The 27,358-nt window shown below is 35.5% G+C and overlaps 1 protein-coding gene across 3 annotated transcripts in view; it reads right to left on the reverse strand.

The window, feature by feature from the left end:
* CTNNA3 (catenin alpha 3) overlaps window positions 1-27,358 on the reverse strand; it is a 394,612-nt gene that overhangs the window by 331,705 nt on the left and 35,549 nt on the right. For all 3 annotated transcript variants that reach the window (XM_015866262.2, XM_032445274.1, XM_032445275.1), the window contains one exon: window positions 23,357-23,476. In XM_015866262.2, the coding sequence (XP_015721748.1) occupies window positions 23,357-23,476 (120 nt within the window). The remainder of the gene's footprint in view (window positions 1-23,356; window positions 23,477-27,358) is intronic.

A 27,358-nucleotide genomic window follows, 5' to 3' on the forward strand; every position in this document is an offset into this window, starting at 1 on the left:
GCATTTGTGATAATCCATTTCATTCATTATTTGCACTGAGACATGCTAACCCATTTTGATAGCATAATGATTTGTATATGATTAAATGTGCATTTTGTTTATCAGTCTTGAATTTTCACTGCATACCACGCATTGAATTGTTTCATATATTCACATGAGTCCCAAACTACCTTATATTTCACTTATCTCTGACACAACTTTGTTACTTCACTGGATTTTGGTCAACTACAGAAGACTGTAAAATACAGCTCTGCTAACATTTAGACTTAAGGATTTAACTGTAATAGAGGGCAAAATAAAACAGTATGCTATAAAAGTCTATCGGACAGACTATAACTACAAGTTAAAAGAACTACAAGGAGCAGAGTTATATTTTTTTCATCAATCAGTGATAGAAAAAAAGAATAAAGAAAGAAAGAAAGGAAAAAGTGATTTTAGAGATCTTTGGGGCTCAAATTAATTTTCAATACACCTTGAAGGTGTACATTGACGTACATCTTGATTAGGAAAACTACACCAAAGACATCAAAGATATAAATTTATTAGCAGTCAGGTCTTATGTTGCTTTCATATGAACTATGAAGAACTTCTATAAAGAAGATGACAAAATATCAATATGTAAGTAGGTAGTGACACTGCATTACCAACTTCTCCAAATGAGACCCTCATTAGCAGCATCCTGAATGACAAAGCTTGCTTCTTCTGCAGGTTCGGGTCTGCACTTCTCCCTGCAGACATGCATCCCCTGTTCAGTCCCTAATATTGGATACCACAGATTACCCAAATGTACGCTGGATTGATAACTGTTCTGTTTGTTGTTGTTTTTGAAACAGAACACATGCAGCAGCTACTCCCACTGGAAGAACTGTTGTGATTAGCAGTTTAATTTAATGAATAATCCATTTACTAAAGACCCTGTGCTTTATTTTTGAGAACAGACTCTCTTCATCATAAAGCCATCTACTACTAAGGACTGACTTTAAGAAGTATTGCAGAATTGTAGTTTAAGCTGCAGCAGGTTAAGGCAACGTTTTATAAAAATGGAGTAGAAAAAAACCTGACAGAATGGTGAACTGCACGATGCTGAACACACTGAGATTCATCTGATCAAAATCACTGCTATTGCAGCAAGAACAAAATTCTCTCACAGTGGACAAACTATGCTGTTTAAAAATGACTGCTTCAATCCACTGCCTAAGAAACCAGAACCACACTGAATTTTTAAAAGGAATATGAAATTCCACTGCACACAAGTGTTACATGGAACTTTTCTAAAAGTGGGGAGATTTGTTTTTGGATGAACCACCATTTATTCATACATAGAACACTACAGAGGCTAACCATGGAAGAGAACTAGTATGTGTCAATACAGTGTTTCAGGAAGTGCTCAATACATATACATGGAAATTACAGACCTCTGAGTAAGATAATCTGCTGCAGTTCTAAAGACTTAACTGCTGAGACAGATAAGAGAGACACATTGGATTCCAGGGCTTAAAAATACTGATTCTGCACCTACAAACAGTAAAATAAACATATTTAAAAAGGAAGAAGGTTAGTTACTGACATTTCTGTTCATTACCTGGCAAGAGAGGCAGAGAATGCCTCTGCATTACACTCAGTTGTGATCACACTGAAGTCTACTAAAAAAAACAAGGTTCCAGCACTGCTGAAAGCAGTATCATGAAGGAAGACAGTGTTATGGTTAAACAGTTTAAAAGCAAGTTTAAAAAGATACAGTGCAGCAGCTGTTTAAAATGAGTCCCTGGTAGAGAGACTTTGTAACAACGGAGGTGTTGCCAATCACTAGAATTATGTCTTCCAGAATTACTTTGAACCACACTCTGAGCCATTATCCAGATTTTCTATCTAGGATAGCAGCATTTCTTGAGATGTCCAGGTCCTCAATGAAGCCAGCTAGGACACTGCCCATTACTGTGCTGAAAAGTACAGGTTGTATTTTTAGGATCTTTTGTAAGGGGAAAATTTGTGGAGCAGATGAAACAGGTTCTAAGTGTAGATATCACAATACCATTATCCAGTATCTCATGTAATCTTGTATCAGTACTGTTCCAAAAGGTTTTCCAGTTCTTTAGGGTGAATTGGAGATTATTTATTTTTGTAAGTACAAAAGTAACTTAAATACACAACCTCACTGTTCTATTTTTAGTACGTCACATCTAAGGGGTAGGAACAAACTATGATTTATCTCCTTACTAAGGTACTTCTACAGCTCAGAGCAAAGAAGCTAGAATCCTGTGATCCAGTACAAACATGCCAAGAACAGCAACACGTATGTGTCTGTTTATCAAGGTTTTGTTGTTTGTTTTTTTTTAAATAATTGTCAAGTAGGCAATTAATTTCAAGAAATTTTCCTGTCTGAACAACTAGAAGTATTTTTTATGCTCTGTTCTATTGGTAAATAGAATGAATATAAAAAATAGAGAATAGGATTAAATGAAATACCAAAATACCACATTCCAAAAAGCTTTGATATCTACTTTAAATCAGATGCTAATGGGTTAGGTTTACAGTCTCAAGCAGCATTATGAGCCATATCTCTAAACATTTCAATCTACAAGCTGATAACATTTTTTATTTACTTTTTATTAATTCTAACTTCCTCTTTGTCTTTTATACAATTACTGCAATTTACATTTCTTACTCTAAAAGCAGACGAATACAAAAAGACCACGAGGTGACCCAGGTAGTCCATAAGTCCACATAATGTCACATCTTTTGTTCAGTGCATGACAATGAAAAATTTGGAGTATAAATACAAAATAAGCAACTGATTTTTCTTAATACCATAGCACTTCTTTGAATGCTAGACTAAAGGCAAACGTGCTATGCATTACAATTGAATGTCTGAGTAAGGTATTTTCCTTATTGTTGACCGTGGTCTTGTTCAGTAAGCAATTGAGCTGTACTGAACTGGCCTCCCAAATTTATTTTAATTAATTGGTATTTCCTAGTCAGCAAATTTCAAAATACCATGATTCAACATAGTAAAAAAATAGATTTTCTCAGAAATGAAATGTTGATAGTATTAAAATAATTTTCTATGTGAGCTAGTTACAGAGAAAAACACATTGACAACAATTGAATTATTTCCCGATATTGTTTCCAAAGTAAACAGCAGTTCTGCAATATACAAATGTATTCTTCTGCTATGTAACTAACCCACGCATGTGAATCTAGTTACATGTTTTAACATTAGGGCCATGAAAAATTGATATCTTAAGTCCCCATACAGAGGAGTTTCATTCAACTCAATGGGATTTTTCCACTAAAAATGACAAGGCCATATGGTCTTTTGGCTTGGATTAGATCATCACATGAATACTGACTCTGTTCTCCTATAGTTAATTAACATAGTCCTGCAATATCCAGTACCTCAAACAAACATTTGAAAAAAGTAGAGCTTATCCTTTAAAAGCCACAAGGTCTGATCTTTCACAGATGTTTCATGATCAGTTTCCACATCAGCTAGCATTTTTTTTTTATTAATTCTAGCTTCCTCTTTGTCTTTTATACAATTACTGCAATTTACATTTGTTACTCTAAAAACAGATTAATACAAGAAGACTACAAGGTGACCCAGGTAGTACATAAGAGGTAAAGCATTCAGTTTCAGCCAATGAAGTTGAAACTTCTATTATGTAAATCTATAGCAATCTTTTACTCTTTTGTCTCATTTTCTTCACCTCAGCTCTAAAGTTAGGCATGTATATTAAAATAATTTTGTCTTGTAAAAAAACAGTCCCAAAGTCAGACATTCCTTGCTAAGGTGGCTGATCAGGACTCTAATAAAATTGCTCACATGAATATTGCTTTAACAAACAAACCATTAATATTTTGCAGACTTGAACAGATCTAGAGAAAAATATGTTACTGACCACATTTCTATGTGGTTCTTCTTATTTCTATCATAAATAACTGCATTTGTATCTTGACAAATATTCAACTTTATAAAAACTGTTTAATTTTATACAGATCTCCTCAATTCACTTTAACTCAGTGGTAATTAATGGCTTGCCTATTATACATGTTATTGTGGTCCTTTCTACTTCTATTACTGAATTTTTCAGAATGAAGATGAATGTTGACATGTGCTAACCTCACGCTGCTCTGTACACCTGCAGATTGCCTTAATGTTGCCCTCCTATTGTCTGGTGCATCTGCTCACATTTGCCTCCAAAACATTTTTCCTCACACTTTGATTTCCCCCACAACTCCTTAATAAAATCTTTATTTTCAAACACTTAGGAATTGTAAGACTAGCAAAATGACTTTTCATTTTTTTCCAGTGGAAAATTTGGTATTACCTCAAGAACTGTTCCACTTCAACATCTTGAGATAGTTTTTTTGCTAATTATTCCCAAGAATGTACAAGTCACTAAAATATGAATACAAGCTATCTTTCTATATACAATATAAATCATAAACCCTTTCACAGACAAGTCTCTCCAAGAAATTTAATATGGTTTGCTGTTCCTTAATGCATATTGAAATGTCTACATGACAGTAGCACTCTGAATGACAGATTGCAGCTATTAGAAGTTCATGGCAAGGAAATATCCTAAAACAAAATGTATGGTGGCAAAATGCTTCTAGATTTTTCTATCTGGATTCCTTACATCATTTTGAAAGCATAGCCTAAAAGTCATGTTACAAAGTATCAGGATCTATACATGTACCATCTACCATTCAAATCAAACCATAATGCTCCATTCACATATATCACCCACCTGATCATAAAGTCTTTCAGCATCACAGATGTGAGAAGCAAATGTAAAACTGGCAGTTTCATAACTATGAGGACTGCCAAACATAAGCAACTGATTTAATACTTGTAACATAGCAACTGATAAGCTATCTAACTGAAAGAGTCAAGCTTTGTATTTTTGGGGTGTTTTTATGCCCTACAGAAGCAAGCCAATGTTAGATTGGAATCCTTAGATCTCAGACCCACTGGCTCATACTTGTGTGAGTCCCAATTTAAAATAAAGACAAAGTAAGGAAGGGAGATACAACTTCCCCCTCAAAGAGTTGAGATTTTTTTTCCCTCAATTTTTGCTACTTCAAGAAACAGCACCTTTGAACTAGAGAACTTTTTTTTTTTTTTTTTTTCCCCAGAAGGCAAAAATAAAAGAAAAAAGACATTCATACGAACAACAGGATTCTTTACAGGCCAATTATGTTCCTGACTAGAGGAATTCATGGACCTAGAGAAAAAACACTGACATGCCTTTGGTCAAAAGCATTGCCTACTGGCCTAACCAAAATTATTAGCCCTCCTACATCCCCAAAACATTTTTAGTCTTCAGACCATTACAACTGTTCACCTACAACACAATAACTAAATTTCAGACTTCATAGTAGGGGCACAACTTTGTACTGCAAGTCTTTGCAATTCATGTAGGTTTAACTCACCCAAAGAACAATAGCCTATAGAGAAAACATTCTTCTGGGCAAAACAAGTAGCTTGAAAGAGTCCTTCATAGAAGAGAAGCAGTCAGAATGAACTGACATGTTTCAGATAGTAATTTAAAAAAGTAAATATATCAAATAATGTCATTCTGGTCTACTTGCTAGAACATTAAGAAAATGTTAACAGATTAAAAAACAATAAGTGGAAGTTAATAAATTGTTCTATGTATTACAGATAATGATCATGCTGTTCAAGAAATGATTATTTAACTGGAAAACCAGGAAGGTGAAGAGAAAAATTCCAATTAATGATTAAAATGAAAGAAGAAAAATCAACATACACATGAAATAATATCCTGTCCAGTAAGACATTACCTACTCTGAAAAAGTTTTGACTGTAGAACTTCCAGTTATAATCAGAGGTATTATATTATAGAATCATAGAATCACCAAGGTTGGAAAAGACCCATAGGATCACCCAGTCCAACCATCCACCCATCACCAATAATTCTCACTAAACCATGTCCCTCAACACAATGTCCAAATGTTCTTTGAACACTTCCAGGTTTGGTGACTCCACCACCTCCCTGGCAGCCCATTCCACTGCCTGACCACTCCTTCCGAGAAGGAGTCTAGCCTGAGCCTCCCCAGGAGCAGACTGAAGCCATTCCCTCCAGTCCTATCACCAGTTATGCAAGAGAAGAGGCTGACCCCCAGCTCACTACAACCTCTCTACAAGGTAGTAATAGGGAGCTATGAGGTCTCCCCTGAGGCAATAGTTTCTTCAGAAATATGAAAAAGCTGATAAGCACCAAACAGCCTCTCTTCCCAATGGGATGTGGAAGAGAATCAGAAAATAATAGTAGAACTCATAGATTGAGATAACTATTCACTAAAACAGAAAAGGAGAGGAATAATAGTAATGATAATTATATATATATTTACAATATAAGCAGTGTACAAAGCAACTGCTCACTACTCCTCTACCAATGCTCAGACAGTCCTCAAGTAATGACCGACACTCCCCACCCCTTAAATCCCCCCAGTTTTATCATCTTCACATAACGTCACATGGTATCAAATATCACTTTGGCCAGCTTAGTCCAGCAGTCCTGGTTCTGTCCCCTCCTTGCATCTTGTACCCCCTCAGCCTCCTTATTGGCAGGACAGTATGAGAAGCTGAAAAACAAAAGCACACTTGGCTCTGTACAGCATTACTCAGCAACAGCTAAAACATAGATGTGTTATTAACATTGTTTTTTCTCCCAAAGTAAAAGTGCCATAACAGACACTATGAAGAAAGTAAACTCTATCCTGCTGAAACCTGGACAATATTTTGCCATATTGTCTGCAGCAACATCCAAACCATAAATTAAACCATTCTATTTACAGAACAGAATTTATAATCTATATGCAATTTATTCCATTTAAATGCAACTTCCACAAAAGGGATTTGCTGTAAAACTCACACACACAAAAATGTAGTTGTAAGAACAGAATCCTTCAAGTTCATACTTAACTGACACTAATCATCTTATAAAGATATGAATATTCAAGTATAGTGTTGAAGTGATTATCTGGGGAAATTTTTAGGGAATTCAGGGACCAATAATATCCTGAGCTGTATTAACAGGAGGATTAAGTGCTTCCTTGTCATAAGAAGCTGATGCAATGGGGCTAGCTAAGCCTAGGTGAAGGTATGGCTTTGCACACACCTAATAACAGCCACTCCAATACTTCCAGGGAGGTCACAAAAAATACAGAACTTGAGACTGAAATGTAAGGCATAGAAGTAACTTGTGAGACATCAGGCATAAATCAAAAGACATTTAGACTGGTTGTGAGCAAAATCTTTTTTTCCAGAAGACATGCTGACGATGGATTGGGCTGCTCAAATAAGTTGTCCAGTTTTCATTCTTAGAGATTTTAAGGACATGACTGGATAAAGCCCTAAATAACCTGATCCGTCCCCACAGATGACCCTGATCAGAGAAGATGTTTGACTAGGACCCTGATGAAGTCCCTTCCAATCTGAATAAGGAGAAGCTAGAAGAGCTGGAGGCAGAAGTCATAAATAATTCATTGTGACATTTTTGTGACATATAAAATATATTGATTGCCACAGTCTTCATACAGGTATATAAAGCATTTCAGTTTTGAAAAATCTGCAAACTGTAATTCATGAACTTTTCTTAGCATAGGCATGAACATAAAATTTATATGCGTGATAAGATGTATAAATTAAAATTTTATAAAATTAAACAGGTTACATTTCATTATAATTAATTTATTTCATATTTTGAAAGGATTAAGTATTACAATTAAGCACAGTTGCTAAAAGGCAAATATGGGTTTTATTATTTAAGAAGCAGACATGCTTTTAATTCTGATTCCCTTTCCTGTGTCAATAAATCTTGTTTGCACCAGAAGACTTTACATAACAATTCTCACCAGTGCTAGTACTGACTACTGCACTCACATTAACAATACCAAAGGAAGCACTAATTCAAACAAGATTCCTTGACCTGGACCACTCTTCTCATTTTGTCCTGTAAGGACAAATCCCTCCAACTTGACTTCAGGAAGAACAAATGCACTGCAAACATCGGGAACCTTGTTTAGATTATCACCAAATCAACTGAAGCAACAAGTTCCAGTTTAGATTTTCTCCTTTTTTTTTTTTTTTTTTTTTTTTTTTTTTGTGTGTGTGTGTGTGTGTGTGTGTGTTTGTGTTGGGGGAGAGGGGGGTGGGAGTTACATGGGTGTTGTCCACATGCTTTAATGTTTCTTTACCTGACTATATACAACATAGATGAGTTCAATCCACAATGTTTTTTCCAGAGCATACTGGTATGTTTTCACATGTACTTCCTGAAACTGTCAAACTCTGCTTGTGTCAGAGGAGGCAAGAAGAAAATTCAAGTCAGAACATTCACTTGCACAGTATGTATGCACAAGGCATCAACAAAATTGCTGATCATTGGTTTTTAAAAGAAGAATCTGAGTAACCTATACTGGTTTTACTAAACGTTTAGGCTAGGATACTAGCCTTCTCTGATATCTAAATAGGATATCCTATCTTAATCGATCCATCTGAATAGGTCAAATGCAGCTGCTTCAGAAAAAATACGCATGATGCACCAGCGCCTAACATGGCTGACTGGGATTTTAGAGTATTTGTTATAGGAGAGCTAAATTTAAAAATATCAGTGCATCTAATTCACTGCATTCCTCACACCTAGCAGCATAAATGCGTGATTTGATAGCAAGCACCAGAGAGCTCTTTGTGTCAAGCCCCACAAATAATGGTAGTTGCAAACCATGAGTAGGAAAGAATAAGCCCTTGAACCAATTATCAATACATTTCTCTTTATCTGGCTGTCAGGGACATTGTTGCTCAACTAAATATACTGCTTTCTAGCTACATATATATATATATATATATTTTAATTAGATAGATAGGCTGATCTCTGTAGTTGCAAGTTAGAAACTAAATAAACATTGTTTCCTTATTCTTGTCTAGTTCCCCCAGCACTCAGATGTCCTGCACACTTTGAAATTCATTCTTGCTGTAATGCAATAACTAGCTTTGCATAGAAAGCTGAAGAATGTTTCCTTTCATACAGTAAACCATTCATGAAATAATCTCTCCAGAGATGCTTGCTTTCATTGCTGCAGAATCAAAATTGATCTTTTCAAGACTAACAACCATGCAGAATATCAGAATATTTTAGACTTACAACACACAGACTGTCCATCCATAACCCCATCTTAACAGCTTGAGTTTGTACATGCACACTTAGTAACAGTGGTACTGCATAAGAATTAGTATAGGTAAGCATAACAATTTTTCTCTCAGATGCCAGCCAGACAAGTTTCTAATAATAGTAATGTAAGAGTGATTATTAAATCTCTCTCAGAAATAAAACTTAATGCTTTCAAGTTACAACAAAGATCCTTTTGTGGGTATTGCTTCTACCAGCTTGCAAACACTTAGTTAGACCTTACTAAAAAGTTCTAAAAGGCAAACATAGGAAAAGCAACACACTTCAAAATCTTGACAAGGAATCACTGCAGCACTATACTAGAGAAATAAGTGCTAGCTTACTACATTTATAGGAAAAGTACTATTTTAATAACAGACACTGGCAACAATCCTTTTCAGGTGAAAGCCAATATACAAGAATTTTTCTTTAAGCTGTCATTTTCTATGACTACTTTTTAGACCTGAATTTTTTGAGGAGTGGCCCTCATTCGTCTCACTCCTTAATCATTTCTTTTGGCAGTTTCATGCCCACAAGGTACAAGAATTTCTAATAAAATTAACTTTACCCCTAGGGTATGGGTGTTCCATAAAAGAATTAAGTATTGCTCCATCATACCTTTCCTGGCTGCAGCACTGCCCAAACCATACATTTAAATGTATTTCCATGGAGAAACATCCAAAAAAATCAAGTAAGATATGTGCATACTGGGAATACAGAATCCACTGCAAAGACAGCGTTTAATACAAATACGTATATGTGTGTGTATATGTGTATATATACTTTTCATGATTAGCAAAAGGACAAAATCAGAGAGACTTCTAAAGAAAGCTATCTTATTAAACCTGATCATCACTGCTGAACTTTGTTTGGGGTCTTCTACGTTTCTATCAGTGACTGACAGAGATTATTAAATCTAGCAGAAAAGCAATGCAAAGTTAATGTATTTACAATACTTTAGCAATGACAAGTAGCTAAGTTGCTCATAAAACCACACACATAGTTGTGATATTGTAGATAAAACATCATTATGTAATCATCACGCTGTTTATCAGCTCATCTTCTAGTAACTGCACAGATATTTTCAAATTTTCCATGTTCTCTCATATAGGATACAAACAGAACATAATTAGATTAATTTCAATAAGAATTTTTGGATGGAGGAAAATGACATTATTTTCATAGGTAGTTCTGGAGCTGTTAAACATTTCCATCACTTGGGCTGCATTTACTCTTTCCCAACAATATTTCTATTTAAAAATACACACAGTAACTAAGGAGGAAGTAAAGCATTATAAAGGGTACCTCACTGACAACAAAAATGCTTATGTTTCTTCAGTTCTGAGGTGCCAGCCACACACTGTCCATGCTATATGCATGCTAGTTTCCTCCTACCACAGGAATTATCATGTCTTGTCCAAACAAACCCAACCACAATTCAGAAATCACTTTCCTCATGATGCTGCTTCAGAAGAATGGAAAGGAGTGCATCAGATTAGAATTCTTCTCTCTCCCATAAGACTGCAGGACATCCCAAGAGGCTCTACATCTGTACATGTGCTCCCACCACATAACTAATAACCAGTTCCCCTAGTATCATGCTAAAATAAATATAACTGTACAGAGCTGTGAAGCATATCTCTCATGCTCTTAGTAAAAAATTTTTCGAGAAAAACCTCTAAAAAATGAAGTTTTGAAACATCTGTTGATCAATGACATATTACAAAACATTTAGCAGCGATCCTTGATATGATAAATCTGTGTTCAGACATTTCTCAGGTCTAGTAAGGAATAAGTGTCATGTTCAGATTCTCTCTGGCTATCTATAAGTAAAATAGTCCAGAACTGAGTTTTTAACAGCCTTGCTGATGAAACCGAAGAAACTTGAAACAGACTCATCTAGAAAGCAAAAACTTAAACCAGGCCTAATCAAGATAACTAAACAAGGTCCAACTGTACCCACTGCAGATCCATAGACTGCTGAAATTTGAGGGTGGTTGGTATCCTCACTTCTTCTCCGCAGGTACTGATTTCTAGAGGGAAGGGTACCAGCGCTCAGTGGACGCATGACAGCTCCCAGCAACTGATCCTTGAAGTTATCTTTAACAACACTTTTGAAAATCTCATTTCTAATAACATTCTTTGTTAGACTTGCTAAGATGAGTTAAGACATCTCTACTTCCGTTTGGGTAAATAAATATTTTAAGAGATGTCTTAGCGAGACTACCAAAAGCAGAGATAAAAGGACCTACTTAAAGCAGAGGAGGAAAAAAAAAAATAGAGGATGTGTTGAAATCATTTTGAATTTTCTTAAAATACTTCTTTTGACAGCTCCAATAGCACTTATGAGTTTTTACATTGTTTCTTTTCATAATCATTTCAAAAATGAAATAGGTTTCTTTCCTCCCTCTCCTGCTAACTGTTTCAGTTTTGCAACTATGTCACAAGCATCTGTCATTTCTCTTCTAAACTACTACAGACTCTGGAAAGGCAGTACTTTGCCTTTGTGGACTATCACTGCTAACAGTAATGCTGGAAAAAGATTAGGCAAAGATTCATGCAAGCATGAAGGCAGAGATACACTTCTTTAAATTAATCTTCATTTGTTTTAACCTTTTCAAGATTCTTAAGAGCTTCTCAGCTTGCTCTTTGCAATTCTAATGAATCATTTTCCAGGCAACATAAAAACCTTCACAATTAATTCCCAATAAGCCGAGGCCAAGATCAAGAACTCTTCACTATGCTTTCAGCTATCTTCCTTGTTAACTCCTTTCCCTGACCTCACAGGTTTGATTCTATATATACCATAATAATGAAACTCTCCAGGATGAAATGCAGAGAGCTTCTCTAACAGAATCTTCTAGAATCTAGAGTTCAGAGGAAATAGGCTCGAGCACATCAGGACACTTTGCTATCATTTTACTTGTGTTTTAAATCTGCTGCTTATCTGAAAAGCTGAGGGGAAAAGAAAATATTGCACCTCATATCATCTCTGTACCTATATTTGCCTCTCTAATCTACTAGTTCCAAAACTCTGATCTGCAATCAAATTTTAGTTCCATGAATTTCATCACATCCATTTAGGTCAGATCCTGGACTTAGAAAGTGTTGCTCCTAAGATGATGGTAATAGTATTAGTGAGAACATAACTTTAACCAGAAATACTAACCAAAAACACATGGTGAGTATCTCATTTCTAGTACATTTGTTATTTGCATACAAACTGATGATCAGTAAGGGAGTTAAACAGAATGCTGCACATTCAATTCAGAACTTGAAACAATAGTTTACAAGGTTCCGCAGATGAAATACTGCAGGATTTCTAAAGATGCACACGCAAAAAACAACTTTAAGTTAGCTTACTCATCTGAATAGGAAGAAACATAATATTTCTGTCAGTGTCTGCCTCTATTAAAAGCACAGTGCAACACCTGCATCTATCAGGAAAGATGATCAATGACCAAAACAATGAGCTATTACTCAGTATTTGCATTGAAGTTATTTAACATCATCAGCTCCAGTGATTTATGTCTCATATTTTCCCTTAGTCTTTCCACATTTCTGCAATGGTCACTGGAGTTTTTTAATATCAGAGCAGTTCAAGGGATGTAATATTTCCAAATATGACTACGTACCAGTCTGGAGTGCAATTAGTTTTCTGCATACAAGAAATTCAGTAATAGAAACTTACAGAAAAGACTGAACAATATGAGCGATAGCTGTCAACATAGGTAGGAGAGGTATTTATAGCTATAATGACTGCTGAAGTTTATTTAAGTCATTCCATACAGCTGTTGTGTTACTAAAATCATTGTAGAGAGGATATACTGAGGATTGAGTCTGACAGTGAAATGCCTAACGTGTAAATAGAATTATTCAGCATACAGAGAGATCAGGCAGATAGCAATAAGTCTGTGTCTTCTAGCTTTTTAAAGGATTTCAGGCTCTGACTAGGGAACATACACTAAGACTGGATCATGAATATGCCTTATATCTGATTCCTCCATGCTTTAACTTCAATTCAACCAGCATTTGCAGTAGCCGCTTTATTCTGAAACCTTTTCTGACTTGACAGTTCTGGAATTGGACTTTTCCAAGCTAGATTTAGTATTGATTGTACTATAGTATTGATTTGAAGTACTTTCCTGGCAATATCTGTGAACTGCAACATTTTATATATTCTAAACTCACTGCACATTCCTAGATCATCTCAAGATCAGGCAGGCCATCAGCAGCATGCTAATCAGACCTTTTGAATCCATAACAGCAATTCTTCTATGTCCCTTCTTCACTTCTGGGCCATATTCCAAGTGCAAATTAAATAGATCTCTTTGGTACACTAACTCCACACTTTAGAAATACCATTTGCAGGAACTGCTCCGAGACCTTGGGTCCCAAAAATGAAAAGGAGAATCATCACTATGATTTCTCAGCCTCCAGTTCTCCTTTCTTTAGAAGACAGTTAACAGTATTCTATGACTATGTTTGTTAATTCTTATATACTTTAGTTAATCCAGTTCTGAATTACTTGACTGCAGACAATGTAATTCACAAATTCAAAAAATGTAATGCTTTGCCTTTATGGACTAGCTAAAATAAATAAATAAAATAAAATAAAATCTCCCATACTACTTCCCTCCTGCAAACCAAGGAGAACATTCATCCTTTTTCTATTAATAACCTATCCAATTACAGCTAATAATCAATCCCAGTATGGCTGAACATGGGAAACTTGACTGAAGTGACAATTAGAAGTCCTGGACACTTTAAGAAATGCTGGGGATATCAGAGTAGTTGCTATGAAGGGGACACATTAATCTAAATAACATGCTGATTAGCCTCTAAATTATCTTTATTAACACAACAGTAGAAAGAAAACTCATTTGGTGACATCAGCTTTCCTCAGACAAAGGAGAGCCTTAGTCTGTTTTTCAACCAAGACACCCTCTTTACAATGCTACTGCCGGAAAATTAGGTATTTCCTGATTTGATAAGTAACAGGTAAAGGAGATTTTTCAACTATAACCTGACAATGTATGTTTTACCTACAAAGAAAGTTTTAGTCCATAACGGCCATCTATAAAGCCACAATTTCCCAAATAACATGAAGGTAGATTTTACAGCAGACCAAAGGGCAATAAGGTCTATACTGATAAGGAACCAACTTTGGACCTTCCAAACCATGAAGATCTTATATTCCATATTAATGTTTTAACAAAAGATAGGTGACAAAGAGAGGAAAATATTAGAGTCTTGTGAGGGGCTAATTACTTTCTCATAAGTCTTTGAGATAAAGAAAAGGAATCGGTAATAACAGACAATAACAGACAATCAGACATCTTGGCTAAGCTTGGACAAGGATCTGGAGCAGAAATGGGAATGATGAATTCAGCATAGGAACATCAAGATTTGTATAGGGCAGTGAATAACCCATGCTTTGCTCTCTTTCTTCATGTCCTAAACCACTGTAATTTGTCACTGCATACACACTCAACTCATAAGTGTGATACTTAAGGTCCTATAAAAAAACATACATACCTAGCAGTACTGCATCTTCTGTACAAGACACAGGAAAAAAAAAATATAGCAAAACTGTGTGTGTATGAGTGGAATTGCTTATTTGTTTAAATCTAATTTAATAAATATATTTCTCTGAGCAAAATGAATGAGTAAATAGCTTCGGAATGAACAAATATAAATGAGGTGTGGATGACAGATGACAGAAGGCCTTGCAGGAAGAAGTAGATGCTGACTTAAATTGCTGCAGTGGCTGCCTAGGAAATATAACTGCTGAATGACTAGAGTAAGTTTTAGAGGAAAAAAGAACATGAGTATCATTATGTAAATGCAAAGTACAGAATGTAATTTTAAGTAGAATATTTGCTGAAGAAAGAGGGACTGGGAAGGGGAGTATATGCGTACTGGGGAGATGACAATACAAAATAAATAAATAAATAAATAAATAAATAAATAAATAAATAGATAAATAAAGGACTAAAGGCCCAGCCCAGTTATTTCTCAAACTACTCAGTCAGTACACTGTCTTGGATTCTAGACAAGACTACAAAGTCATCTGTATGCAATATACTTGATTTCCATTCTTAGGATTCTGATTCTGCTCTCCACAGCACTGCTACACCTTTGTGATATTTTCCACAAGCTAGAAGCCAAAGCGTGAATGGGCACTTGAAAGTAAAGGGCCAGAAAATCCATGAATAGGGTACATTAATCCTCTTTATGTACTAAATGTATCACATTCAATAGCATTCAACAAAGGACATATTCCCTATAATCACAGAATCATAAAATATCTCAAGCAGGAAGGGAACAGTAAGGATCAGAGTCTGGAACACAATGGAATGCACTGCATTGGTAACAGTGTAGCAAGGCCCTAAGCTGCATCAAGTACGGATTTGTTCAAAGTCCTCTGTGAGGAAAAAGGACACACGGACATTCATCGACACTTGCTGAACATTTCTGGTGACCAGTGGATGTGAACTCGAGCAGTGGTTAGCAACAGTGTCAGTGGGTGACCTCAACTGGTGTAGATATTTATGAGCACGGCATGCAGACTCTTGTTCAATATTATCAAAAATACGTAGCTAATGGTAGTGACACTGTCAAAAAATACAGTTTTGTAGTTGAAAATTTGCTCTATCAAATAGCATTATTATGTCCTTTGTTGTAGTTTCCATGGAAATAAATATGATGCACTACTTTCAGAGCAACCTACCTATATGCAGCACATGCCAATAACAGGAAATCACTTTAAAGCTGTGAATTGTTCTGCCAGATTCTAAAGATTTTTAAGTTGTCTTTTATAACAAGTTTAGTTCATTGCTTCAGTGCTATCTTGCTGTTCATCTCCTGCCCTCTGGCAGTTTTCAATTAAGTTTGTTAGCGTATTTATCTTCAGCCCTGTTAGCTGTTGAGAGTCAAGAAATTAGATCTATTCCCACCACTGCTACACAGAGTAAGAGACAGGAAAAAGAAAAACGTTTGAAATCTCAAAATACTACAGAGCAAGGGCTTACCTGAGACAACTAACTAGAATTCAAACGTAAAATTTTCTAACAGATATCTAAAGCACAAGATCAACACTTCATTTTCTATTGCCAACAGACATCTACATCTCTGTCTCTAGAATTTTCCCACATAAACCCTAAGTCTCAGATCAGGTGAAAAATCATTAGTCCTTTCTATTAGCAGTACGGACAAATAAGGTAAGGTATGGGTTTATTTGTTACAGTCAGCACGTGCTATCCCTGAACAAGCCATGTCCAAAAGTCATCCTGCTGTTCTTCAAGCCTGTCTTTGAACTCTGCAACTAAATTTAACATTGTTACCAGAGTTCTCTCCATGTAGTGACCTAGTTACATTAATTATTCCAACAAATTTTGTTATACTGTTCTTCTTAATTTCTTTATACACCAAATGCTTAAGAACATAAAGATGTAATGAAAAATTGAAAGTGAACGTTGGGGGTGAGGGTAGAGTAGTATGCCTCAAGAAAAGTCTGTTTTTTAATGATTAAACACAAAGTACCCAAGAGCATCAAGACAGCTCATTTTCCCTTAAAAAGAGGAAGAAGATATTTTCAAGACTGTTTAAAAAGGTGAAATACAAGTAAATTAATTGCTAGAAATATAGATTAGGCTCTGAGGGACATTGTCAGTGAGCATGGCAGAAATGGGTTGGGGATGGACTTGGTGAAGCTAGAGGTCTTTTCCAACCTTAATTATTCTATGATTCTATTGCTCTATCAAAAGAAGAAGAAGAAGAAAAAAAAAAGAGCTCTGCATGGAAAAAAAAATAATAATAATTCTAAATCCTGGGAAAGCCCAGGAAAACACAGACACGTGGCAGGCCTGCAGCCTGTCCAGAGTCCATATTCACAGCCCAGGCGACATTTTTGAAAAGTCAGATTATCTTAAGTAATGGATACTCTTGGCATGCAGTATGTCAGGATTTTTGCCCTAAAGATCCTATATAAACACATGGTTAAAGAGGATATTGTTCTCAAAGGCAGAAAGCTCCTGACTGCAGGGACCTTATCTACTGGCAGAACTCCAGGTTCAAAATTGTCTGGCATAAATACAGTAGGACTAGGTCTATGGAGTAGAGCTGACCACTTTTATTTGCCAGCAGTGATTCCTGATGATTTCATGGTATATTTCCAACATTTAGTCTGAAAAAATACTACAGCAAATCCACTTGGGAGGAAAGGGGGGAGGCAAGAAAGAAGGAGACCGGAATTATTAATGCATACAATACAACTGTGTTATGAAAAATCAGAAAAGTAGGTACAATGAAGAAGGCAAATATAAGCAGAAAAAATATTTCAGTGTCAGAAAAAGTTTTTGCAACAAACATAGTATCTCTGTCAAAACAAGCTCACCTTTCTTGTAGATGAGTTTTCCATGTGGTTGTTCTGTTGAATTAGTCACATTTATTTCAACTGCATTTAATGCTTTTTAAATTTCTTGTCTTGTTATAGGCACTTTCTCTTATCCTTTCTTTTTCCTAATAAATTAAGGTTTAACAGAAATGGAAAAAAATAGTTTCTGTTTTATATGCAGTACAGATTGCTATAGCTAGACAAACTTCCATTTTCAAATAACTGACTTTCTTATTTTCAGTCTACCTTATTTTTAAAGATTACACTAGGATAGGTTAGCTCTATCCTAATATGAGTAAAACATTCCTTCCAAAATGTGCTGACTGTAAAAAACAAGCTGCATTTTAGTTTATAGACATATATACACACACATACGGACATATGGATATATATATCTGTGTGTGTATATATATATATAGTTTGTACATTCTTATATACGTATAAATATATGTGTATATATGCCTCCTATTTTATTATATTGTCACATGACATAACAGTGGCATGGCAGCAGAGATTGAACCTTCCCAACAATGTCCTGTTACATTTTGTTGACAAGCAACAGATGGCAGCAGTGGGGTAGTCTGACAACATGGCATCTGACATGGAAGTGAGTATGAAGCAAAATTGTGGAACTGAATTCCTCCATGAAGAAAAAATGGCACACACTGATATTCACTGATGTTTGCTGAATGTTTATGGATACCAAACAGTAGATGCCAGTACAGTAAGGCAGTGGGGATGTTGCATTTCACCAGGGGTGACAGTGACAGTAACCCTCAGCTGGTGCAGATTATTGCAAACATGGCACATGGATTCTTGTTCATTACTAGTAAAAATGCATAGCTAATAGTGGTGACTGCTGAAAAAAATACAATTCTGTTGCTGAGAAATTGCTCCATCAAATAGTGTTATTGTATTTGCTCTTTATATCTGTTGTAGTTTCCATGGAAATAAATGGGAGGCATTACTTTCAGAGCAACCTACACATTTCATATATATATATAATTATTATTTTTAATATAAGCAATAAGTAACATACGTACTTAAACGAAAGAAAGGTAATCCTTTTTTCCTCTTTCTCTCATTCAACGTCATTCTCACATTAACACTGCTTCTTTCCCTCTCTAATATGCTCTATCCTAACAAAATAGGGAAGATCATGTATTCAAACATCTCCAAAGAAGTAATCCCATTAATTTTCACACAAACAGTAAAAAAGGAATGCTCTGATCCTTTTAAAGATCTGATTGCATTCCTTTGCCAGGAGAATTAGAAGGAAAAGCTATCATGAACGAAAACTGTGACCAGATTTTTGAGGCAGTCCTTTCCCTCCTCTCTTCAACAATTTACTTTCTCTACATGTCCCTCAGATTAATGATAATGTTATTCCATTCCTATATGTTCTCAAGCAGTCCATAACAATTCAAAGTATTGCATTTCTGGAAAAAAAAAAAAAAAGACTAAATAAATAAACAAGAAAAACAAGATTGCCTGATGTTTCCTTATTACCATTTTCCCAAAGATGGTGCGTCACTTCAAATAATTTTTCTTCTAGCTGGGAATGTTAAAACATTTGGATATGTTACAGAGCCCTCTTGACTGTATTATTCTTCGGACTTTTCTAAAAATTAAAATTCTTTGTCTTTTCTGAACAAAAAGCTTCTCAGGAATGAAACAACTACAGATGCTTTAAAAAAGACAACATGCACACTATCTCAGTACACTCTGAATAGAAGAATACCTGTGCACATTTACCTCTGACATCAAAATAAGACATTTTTAGCTTTTTCCATTATCTCAAAGTTAATTAGACAGCAATAGTAAAGTTGTGTGTGTCTCCATAATATTAATTCAGGCTACAATTCACATGAATTTTGTGCTGGTGGTAAACAAATCTAAGTCTTGAAAAAAGAGGAAGTGATTTAGTTTTAAAACATTTAACTTCCTGAAATTGGTTCTGTGCAATTAGAATAGCTTCTGGCTAGCTGTATTGGTACAAATTTATAACACTATTAACTTACTGAAACTACTTCAGATGTAATCCAGCTTAACAAAAAAAGTCAGCTCAGAATTTAAAATGGGAAGAAAATAAGTAAAAATGGTAAAGTTCCAAACAATCTCCACAGACTACCTGTGGAACAAAACAAAGTATGAATGGGAAGCAAGCAGTACAGTTTAAAACAGACCTACTTAAAGGTAGATCATTTATGGTCTTTGATTGTTTCTCACATATAGAAATTTACTCAAAGTAATCCTTCCTCAGAGGAACTAACATTAGTCAGAAAATGAATGAAGTCACCTTACAGTAAAACAATTTCAATGAAGAGGCTTAAACCAATACTCTTTCAGCTGATCAATACATTGTAAACTTTCCTTCCACAGCAGCAAGGTCCCATATGAGAAAAAGACATGTGCGCCACCTACTACTATAATCCTAACAAGAAACAAACATATGTTGGAATGTATCAGAAAGTCCTCTCTTATCCCAGAGTGCTTTACCGTTTTGTCCAATCTCACTTTCCATGCAAATATTCATATTACAGATGCGTTAATGCTTGGGTTGATATAAAACATTATTCAATGTAAAGCTCGCTTAGCTCTTACTGGAAATGTTCCCATAAGTCACATTGCAACAGAAAAGTTTTGCTATTCATTGTTGTACAGAGAATTCTTCTTTCCAGTCAAATTTCAGAGATAATAGTTTCAATAAAATGAAAGCTTGTTTTACTAAAAGGCATTATTTACTTCAAAAGAAATGCCAGACTCTCTCCTGGGTGAGAAAGAAAAACTATGTTCCTTAGAGGCAGAGTTCTGCAAAGAGAAGACTGGCAGCATACTGATATTCTCAACCAAAATAGATCTCTAGTGGATGTAATCCAATCCCTGAAATATATACAGATATGAAGTTGTTAATAAGCATCTTGTAAGGAAAGTCTACAAGAGGTTAGATGGACAAAAGGAAATCCTTCTGGATGGAGTTGGGAGAGAAAGAGCAAATAATTTTTAGTCAGTTTAACACACTTTAAGCATCCCTGTGCAGGGTCATGCAAATGCCAAACTGAGGAGAATGAACAGCATGGAAACCTGGAGGCTACACCAGGTCTTAAAGCGCATTAGCCAGCATATAGCTTGGTGCAATTCTACACCTGCTTCACTTAACAGTATTCGCAAGGGTCTGCCTATGTTCAACTGCTGAACAGAAGTGTTTCATTTACTTTTAATCTGGCCTGAGTTGAACATGTTTCCACATAACTTTTTTTGATAAGGCATTTGTTTTGGAGAAGTATGAGAAGATTATAGAATTGGAAGAGTATCTTCTACTAATCAGCAGTAAGAAGGAAAGATCTGACATGCAGCAAGATTCACAAGATAACAGACATGAATATGAGACAGCAACATTTCAACAACAGCAAGAAATCCATGTTTGTTTCTTGTATACTTTTATCACTAACTAAAGTTTGGTCCATATTCAGAGGTTAGTTTCAATGCAAGTAATTTTAAATATCCTTTTAAAAAGTTGTGATTTTCCATCTAACTGGAAAATTTCAATATTGAAAAATTAAACTACTTTTGAATGAAATAGTTTTCTGCTTCCATCCTTTTTAGATAGAGAAATAAAGTGCAATATAGCAATATTAATTACTCAAACTTTATAAAGCTTATTTCACCACAGGTGGATTCATGTTCATATTGTACACAGTTGTTTTTTATCACCAAAAACATGGCAGTTACTCAACATTTTGGGCTACAAATATATCCATAATCCAACAAAAGAGCACATTTGTTGTTATCCTTTAAAGGTACAAACTCTGCAAAGTCAGTATAAAATGTCATGAACTCAGAAGGACTTCAGTTCCAGTCTAGATCAGAGCTTTTTCCATAGTAATGGAACCAAAACTTACCCTTTTCATAAAGAAATTAATTTCTTTCCAAAGCAAGAGTCAATTCAAAGTCTCTTACATAGCTAACATAAGCAGCTTTCCAAATCCTTTTCTGCAGAACCTCCAGCAAGTTCTCTCGAGATGAAAATCTCAGTATGATTAGCTAGGTTTCTACCAAAAAAAATCCACCAATCATAAAACTTCTGAATGGGTATGAAATGTAAATTAACTGAGGTACAGAGGACATCTCTACTTTCTCCCTTGCTTTCTAATTTTAGTATTTGCCTAGTTTGTTTTCTTCATAGCATTGTATAAGATTTTGTAAAGACACATACCCTAGTAAAAAGCCTATCTTCTGTTCTGTGATTGAAAGTAGGAACTGCTGTTATGGCCAATACACCTCCAGTGCCCCCAGATTCAAAACATTCTATCAACACATTTAAACAGAGCAGAAAGACAGCAGAAATAGCATGAAGAGATATATGAATGCCTGATACTAAAAAAATGTGTTAACTTTCTCTAAATGGCTTACAAATACAAAATATTAAGATAGAAAATGCAGTGAAGATCTGGAAACGAGAAAAGATGCCCTTCTTTCATTTCTGAAGATGAAATGAAATATTCCATTGAAGCATGTTTAGAGTCTGCTAGATAATCATATATAGATCACTTGAAATAACAAGGGATTTTGTGAAGCTGGGAATGAAAATTCAGTGAGAAAGCTACCCCTAATATTAGTGGTATCTTTAGAAGCAACTACAGAATTTATACTTCCCTGGCTCAGAGCTACTCTCCAAACACTTGTAGATGTGACGTTTACTATGTCTGACATAATTACAAGGGCAAGTAGAATAAACCCACATTACAGGCTAAAACTAACATTACCTTACAGTTGAAACAGTCTTTTGTTTACCAGAAGCCCCATATCCAAGGGCACAAAGAAATATGCTATATTACCAGAATAACATCTCCCACAACAATGAAACTCACAAAAGAAATTCAAGAACCAAAGATTCACGTGTTTGACTACCATCTGTCTCTGAGCCTTTTCCTTATTTTCTATCAAATAAATTACTGAATATAAACGACTGGAAGCGATCTGCCGCCAAGCATGTGAAGTGTTTGACAACACTGACACCAAGTGACAGAATTCAGAAAAATATAAAACAACTCGCACAGAAATTATTGGGCACTTCACCAGACTGATCTGAGACTGGCAAAGTTGTGGGTTTTTTTCCTAACAAGAACACAAAAATGAAGACCTAACATGAGAGTTGGCAATTTCACAGATTTTTTACACAGCTTACAGAAGGTTTGTTCAAAGTTCAATATATTTAATCATGGAAATACATTTAATCGAGTACATAAATATATGTTAACAGTTTAATCTCAAGCTCATGAGCATAAGTGAAATACTGCATACACTTCCAAGTTTTACACAGTCTAGCCTTGTTCCTCATTACTGAAGAGCAAAAAAATAAAAAACAAAAACTGGACGGTTTGTATGCACAGCAAGTATTTGCTTCCATTAACTTTTGTGGATTCATGTTCATTCTTCAAGTAAAAACAAAATTTGAACTGTACTTTTATACCCTTTAATTAAAAAGTTTGGTATGTTAATGCAATGTTTAATAGTCTCTAAGTCTTACATGCTTGCTTAACATTTCTGTATGATAAACACATCTGTACAGAAATAAAATGCCTTCCAACATCATAAGCATACAGAATGGCCACCTTTCCTGTTGACTCACACAATCACATTACATGAAGCAGAAAACCCTATTGATAGAACAATAACTCTATCAAATGTTCTTCTTTTCCCATCCACCATGTATATGCCCAGTATTCCACATTTTACCATCTTGTTTCCGCATGCTTACCTGCTGACGTTTGTATGCCAAATAATCAAGGTTTTCCAGATCCTTTTGAAACTTCTGGTAGGTACTCTGTAGATCAGACTTACTGGATACGTTTCTTAATGTTTCAAAAGTTCTTTGAAACTGTGATGGTAAGAAAGAAATAAAGTTACTCACACTGCTCATGGTTTGGCTTTTGTCTGTTTGTTTCCTGTGTAAGCATTTTAGTCTACTAAATACTAATGTTGTAGAGCTTTGTATTCTTATTCTCTCTGTATTCTCTGTAGGAATAGCAATAGAAAGGCTAGTCTTTGTGTGAAAGGAGAATGGGAGATGTCATCTGAAGGGCCTTACAGATGGTGCCTCTCAACCTTCTGGTCATCACAACTGATCCTTAACCTAACATCTGGCCTGACTGCTGGATGAACTATGGACATAGCACATGGACTAGTGCCTGTGAGCAGAGATGGTCATAGTAAGAGAAACCATAATGCTTGGTTTTGTTTTTAATGAAATCATTTACCTCTCCTTAAGGATCTAGTATGAATGTTTACTATACCACTGATATGAAATTACAGAGGTATGTTGTACGCGATTTCCTCACCTCACAAAATAGTAGCAAGACAGATACACATAGGGAAGAATACAACAAAGAGAAACAAAATAATTTAAAAATTTAATTTTGTAAGATTTGATATATATTTTTTTTCTCGAAGAGATATGCTCTGGAATACATTTTTACTTTCCCATGTATCACATTTTTATGATATGGTTCCTGAGTCCTAAGCGAGATCAGTATTTAACAGCCCCATAATCAAAATATGAATTGATATATTGCATAATAGAATAAACACCAAACATCCTCAACTATGTTTCTTTCAGTAAATGAAAGAAAACAAACAGGTGAAACACCTTAGTTCCTACTTGGTTCTGTCTTTGACACATACAAGTGTCAAGCAGTCCAGGAGTTGATACATGATGCTCCAGAAAAAAATCAAATACATTTTATACCTCTTCAGTTGGTTATGAAATAATGCACAAATGAGGAAGTCATCCTCCCACTGCTCTATTACTATTACCAAGATCTAGAACATGAGTCTGAAGTTATTCAGTTTAGCGGTTTGAGAATCTAAGCTGTACATTTTTAACAAATGTTGAGTGTCTGGTTTTGCTGGAGGTTCATTGCTACATTCAGGAAAACTTCTCTGGCTATTGCTATTTCTCCATCTATAAATATTCTTCAACACGTAAGCATGTAACAGCTGTAAAGCTGTAAGTAGTTTACAAATATTGTTATTACAGTAATTAGTCACAGAACTCAGCCTATAAACACTTCTCTACACTGATTCAGACAGAAACAGCTACATATTTTCTATGTCTGTCCAAAAGGCTTGGTTTACTACAGTTCCAAGAGCTGTATATGAATTACATACTGTAAGTTTGTATGTGGCACTACTGTCCAGGAAATGAGGAAGAAGACAAAAAGAAACTGACTGATTTCCAGTCACTTCTGGCAAACCAAACATCTGAATAATAACTACAGCACACACTTCTCTATACCTTATCACTATCGTCGCTGAAATGAAAAAAGGAAATGCAGAAGAGAAAAAAAATAAAACTCCAATCACTTTCAACCCTCCTTTAAATGCTGAAAGCAGCTTTAGCAGATAGTACTGGCCTGGATGTAGACTGCTCCGCAGTGTGACTTGGGGGCATGTAATGAAGCTTCAGTTGTGAATGATGTTCAACAACCACTTCTAGGACAACAAACAGCTGCAGCACTTTTACTGGCAATTTGCAACTGACAGACACATCCTAGAATCTCCAGACAAGTCACTAATTCACATTTTCCACATGCTACATTCTTTATTTCAGCATTACTGCTCTCCTTTTATTTTTTGGATAATAAAGGATATTATTATATCCTTTATTTATTGTAATATATATTATAGATACATATATAAATAAGCAACCCAGAAATGTCCTTCCTCATTTAAAGCTAGCCCTATGCATGCAAAATAACCCTTATTGCTGAGTCCAGATAAATTCATTTTCATTATTATTTTCTCCTAGTTTGTGAAACTGACGGGTCATTGCAAACATTCTCTCCATCTCAGAGAAATCCAGATACCATTGCTGTTTAAGTCTGCCTTTCCCAGATTTAGGAATTATATAGTTAACTCTCCATTCACCACAAAAAAAAAGTTGATATCCTCTTTTTCCCAGGTCACGGGAAAGAGTTCCAGGAGCACAACCTACTCCTTTCTGTAACTTTATCTTCTTTTCTAAGGTGTGGTATGTGGGTACAATTCCCTATTGTTTTAATTATTCAAGACTATTAGAAAGGTGGAGGCTGAGCAGCAAGGAGGAAGGCTGCTGTGTGTTTACTTGCCCTGTCACCTCTAAAGGTGAGGGTTTGACTCTAATACTGTACACTGAATCAAGCAGACAGTCTGGAAGAAAGGAAAATTATCCTCTCTCAAACCTAACAGGCATGGTTTGCTCATGGAGAACCTTCTAGAACATTGGGTAGGACAGAAAATAGTGAAAAAAAGTAGATAATCTGCCTGCAGCTGAAGTAAAGCTATGAAACTTCTAAGCACAAACTCCTAAGGTAGCTGACCCATACCTACATCTCAGATGGGACAACAAAGATGCTTTCAGTACACTTAAAGATGAGTCTGAGGAGTCTATTGCAGACCAGGAAGCTCTGGAGAGAAGGAGAAATAAGACTAATGGGAAATCTCTATACAACAACAAAAAGAAAAAAGAAAAAAAATTGTCTTCAAATCTTTTCATTTAAATGTGAATTGTTTTTAGATCTTTCCATTTCAGTGTTATTATAGCTCAGCAGTTATGTTTTTCTCTTGAAAATACAGCTACAGTATTCCATTTTGTTTTCTTATGTTCAGGTAAAACAGATTCGGGAGCCTTCAGGCTTGGTCATTTCAAAGTAATTCTGGAGTAGTTCCACCTGAAGCTGGTCAGTTAGAGTCCCTTCATAGCCATGCTTCTGACTTACAAGAAAAAGATGATGATCTTTTTTCAGCAATTCCCATACTAAGACTAAAACCAGGGATGTTACATAAACAGCATCGTAGCCTCTGAGGAGACTGTTCCCTAGCAACAGTTTGCTAGAGTCATTAAGTGTTGCCGTTTCAAGGGAAGCCCTAGGGGTTGGAAAGCTATGAGTCATTAGGGGGTCACAAAGCAGCACAGTCAAGATAACAAGAACAGAAGGGGCATCCAGGTTCCGTTTGCACGCAAGAGAATGTTCACTTAGAGAAATGCAGCTCTTAAAATAATTCTTAGGGGCTGCTTTTTCTTTGTCACTTACTGCACGTTACAGATTGCCACAGAATTTGTGGAGTGTCATAACACTGTAACTCTAATTACAAATAACTGAGTTCATGTGTCATACACTGGTCTCAGTAAGAACCCATTTCTTGTGGCTGATGAGAAAAACATGAAGCCAAATCCAATCTCAAACACTCCTGTTAACTTTTTAACATCTCTTGTTTACACAGGCTCCTATTACTGTGGTAATCATTCACACTCACCAAAGAAAAGGTGAGAAGACTGTGACTATTTTCTTTTTCTTTTCTTTTCTTTTTTTTTTTTTTTTAATGTTACATGGTACCACAACAGCAGAAAGCAGTCAGAAAGTGATGTGGCAATCAAGTCAAATTCTGTATTAAGTAGTTATACAAGTAAAGCCAAATCTCTAAACCTGAAGCATATATAAGCCTAAAAAAACTTACACTTCTTCTCTGTCACCATACCATCCCTCTCTTGCTAAAAACATTTTTAATGCTTCCACTGCAAGGAAGAGAAGAATATAAAGCCCTACACCCACAGTGTCCAAGCTCTCAAGTTGCTTCTTATTTGTAGTCATTCTCAGTTCTTTTTTCCTGACAGTAGTTAAATAACTCCAAGCAAAGACTTTATGAAGATCCCACTGTCTGAGGTGATTGTGAAAAGTATGAAGACTTAAAAAGCAAACCTAAAAGCATGACAAAAAGGGGG

This window comes from Coturnix japonica, chromosome 6, assembly GCF_001577835.2.
Source record: "Coturnix japonica isolate 7356 chromosome 6, Coturnix japonica 2.1, whole genome shotgun sequence".
In the NCBI taxonomy this organism is placed as follows: Eukaryota; Metazoa; Chordata; class Aves; order Galliformes; family Phasianidae; genus Coturnix; species Coturnix japonica.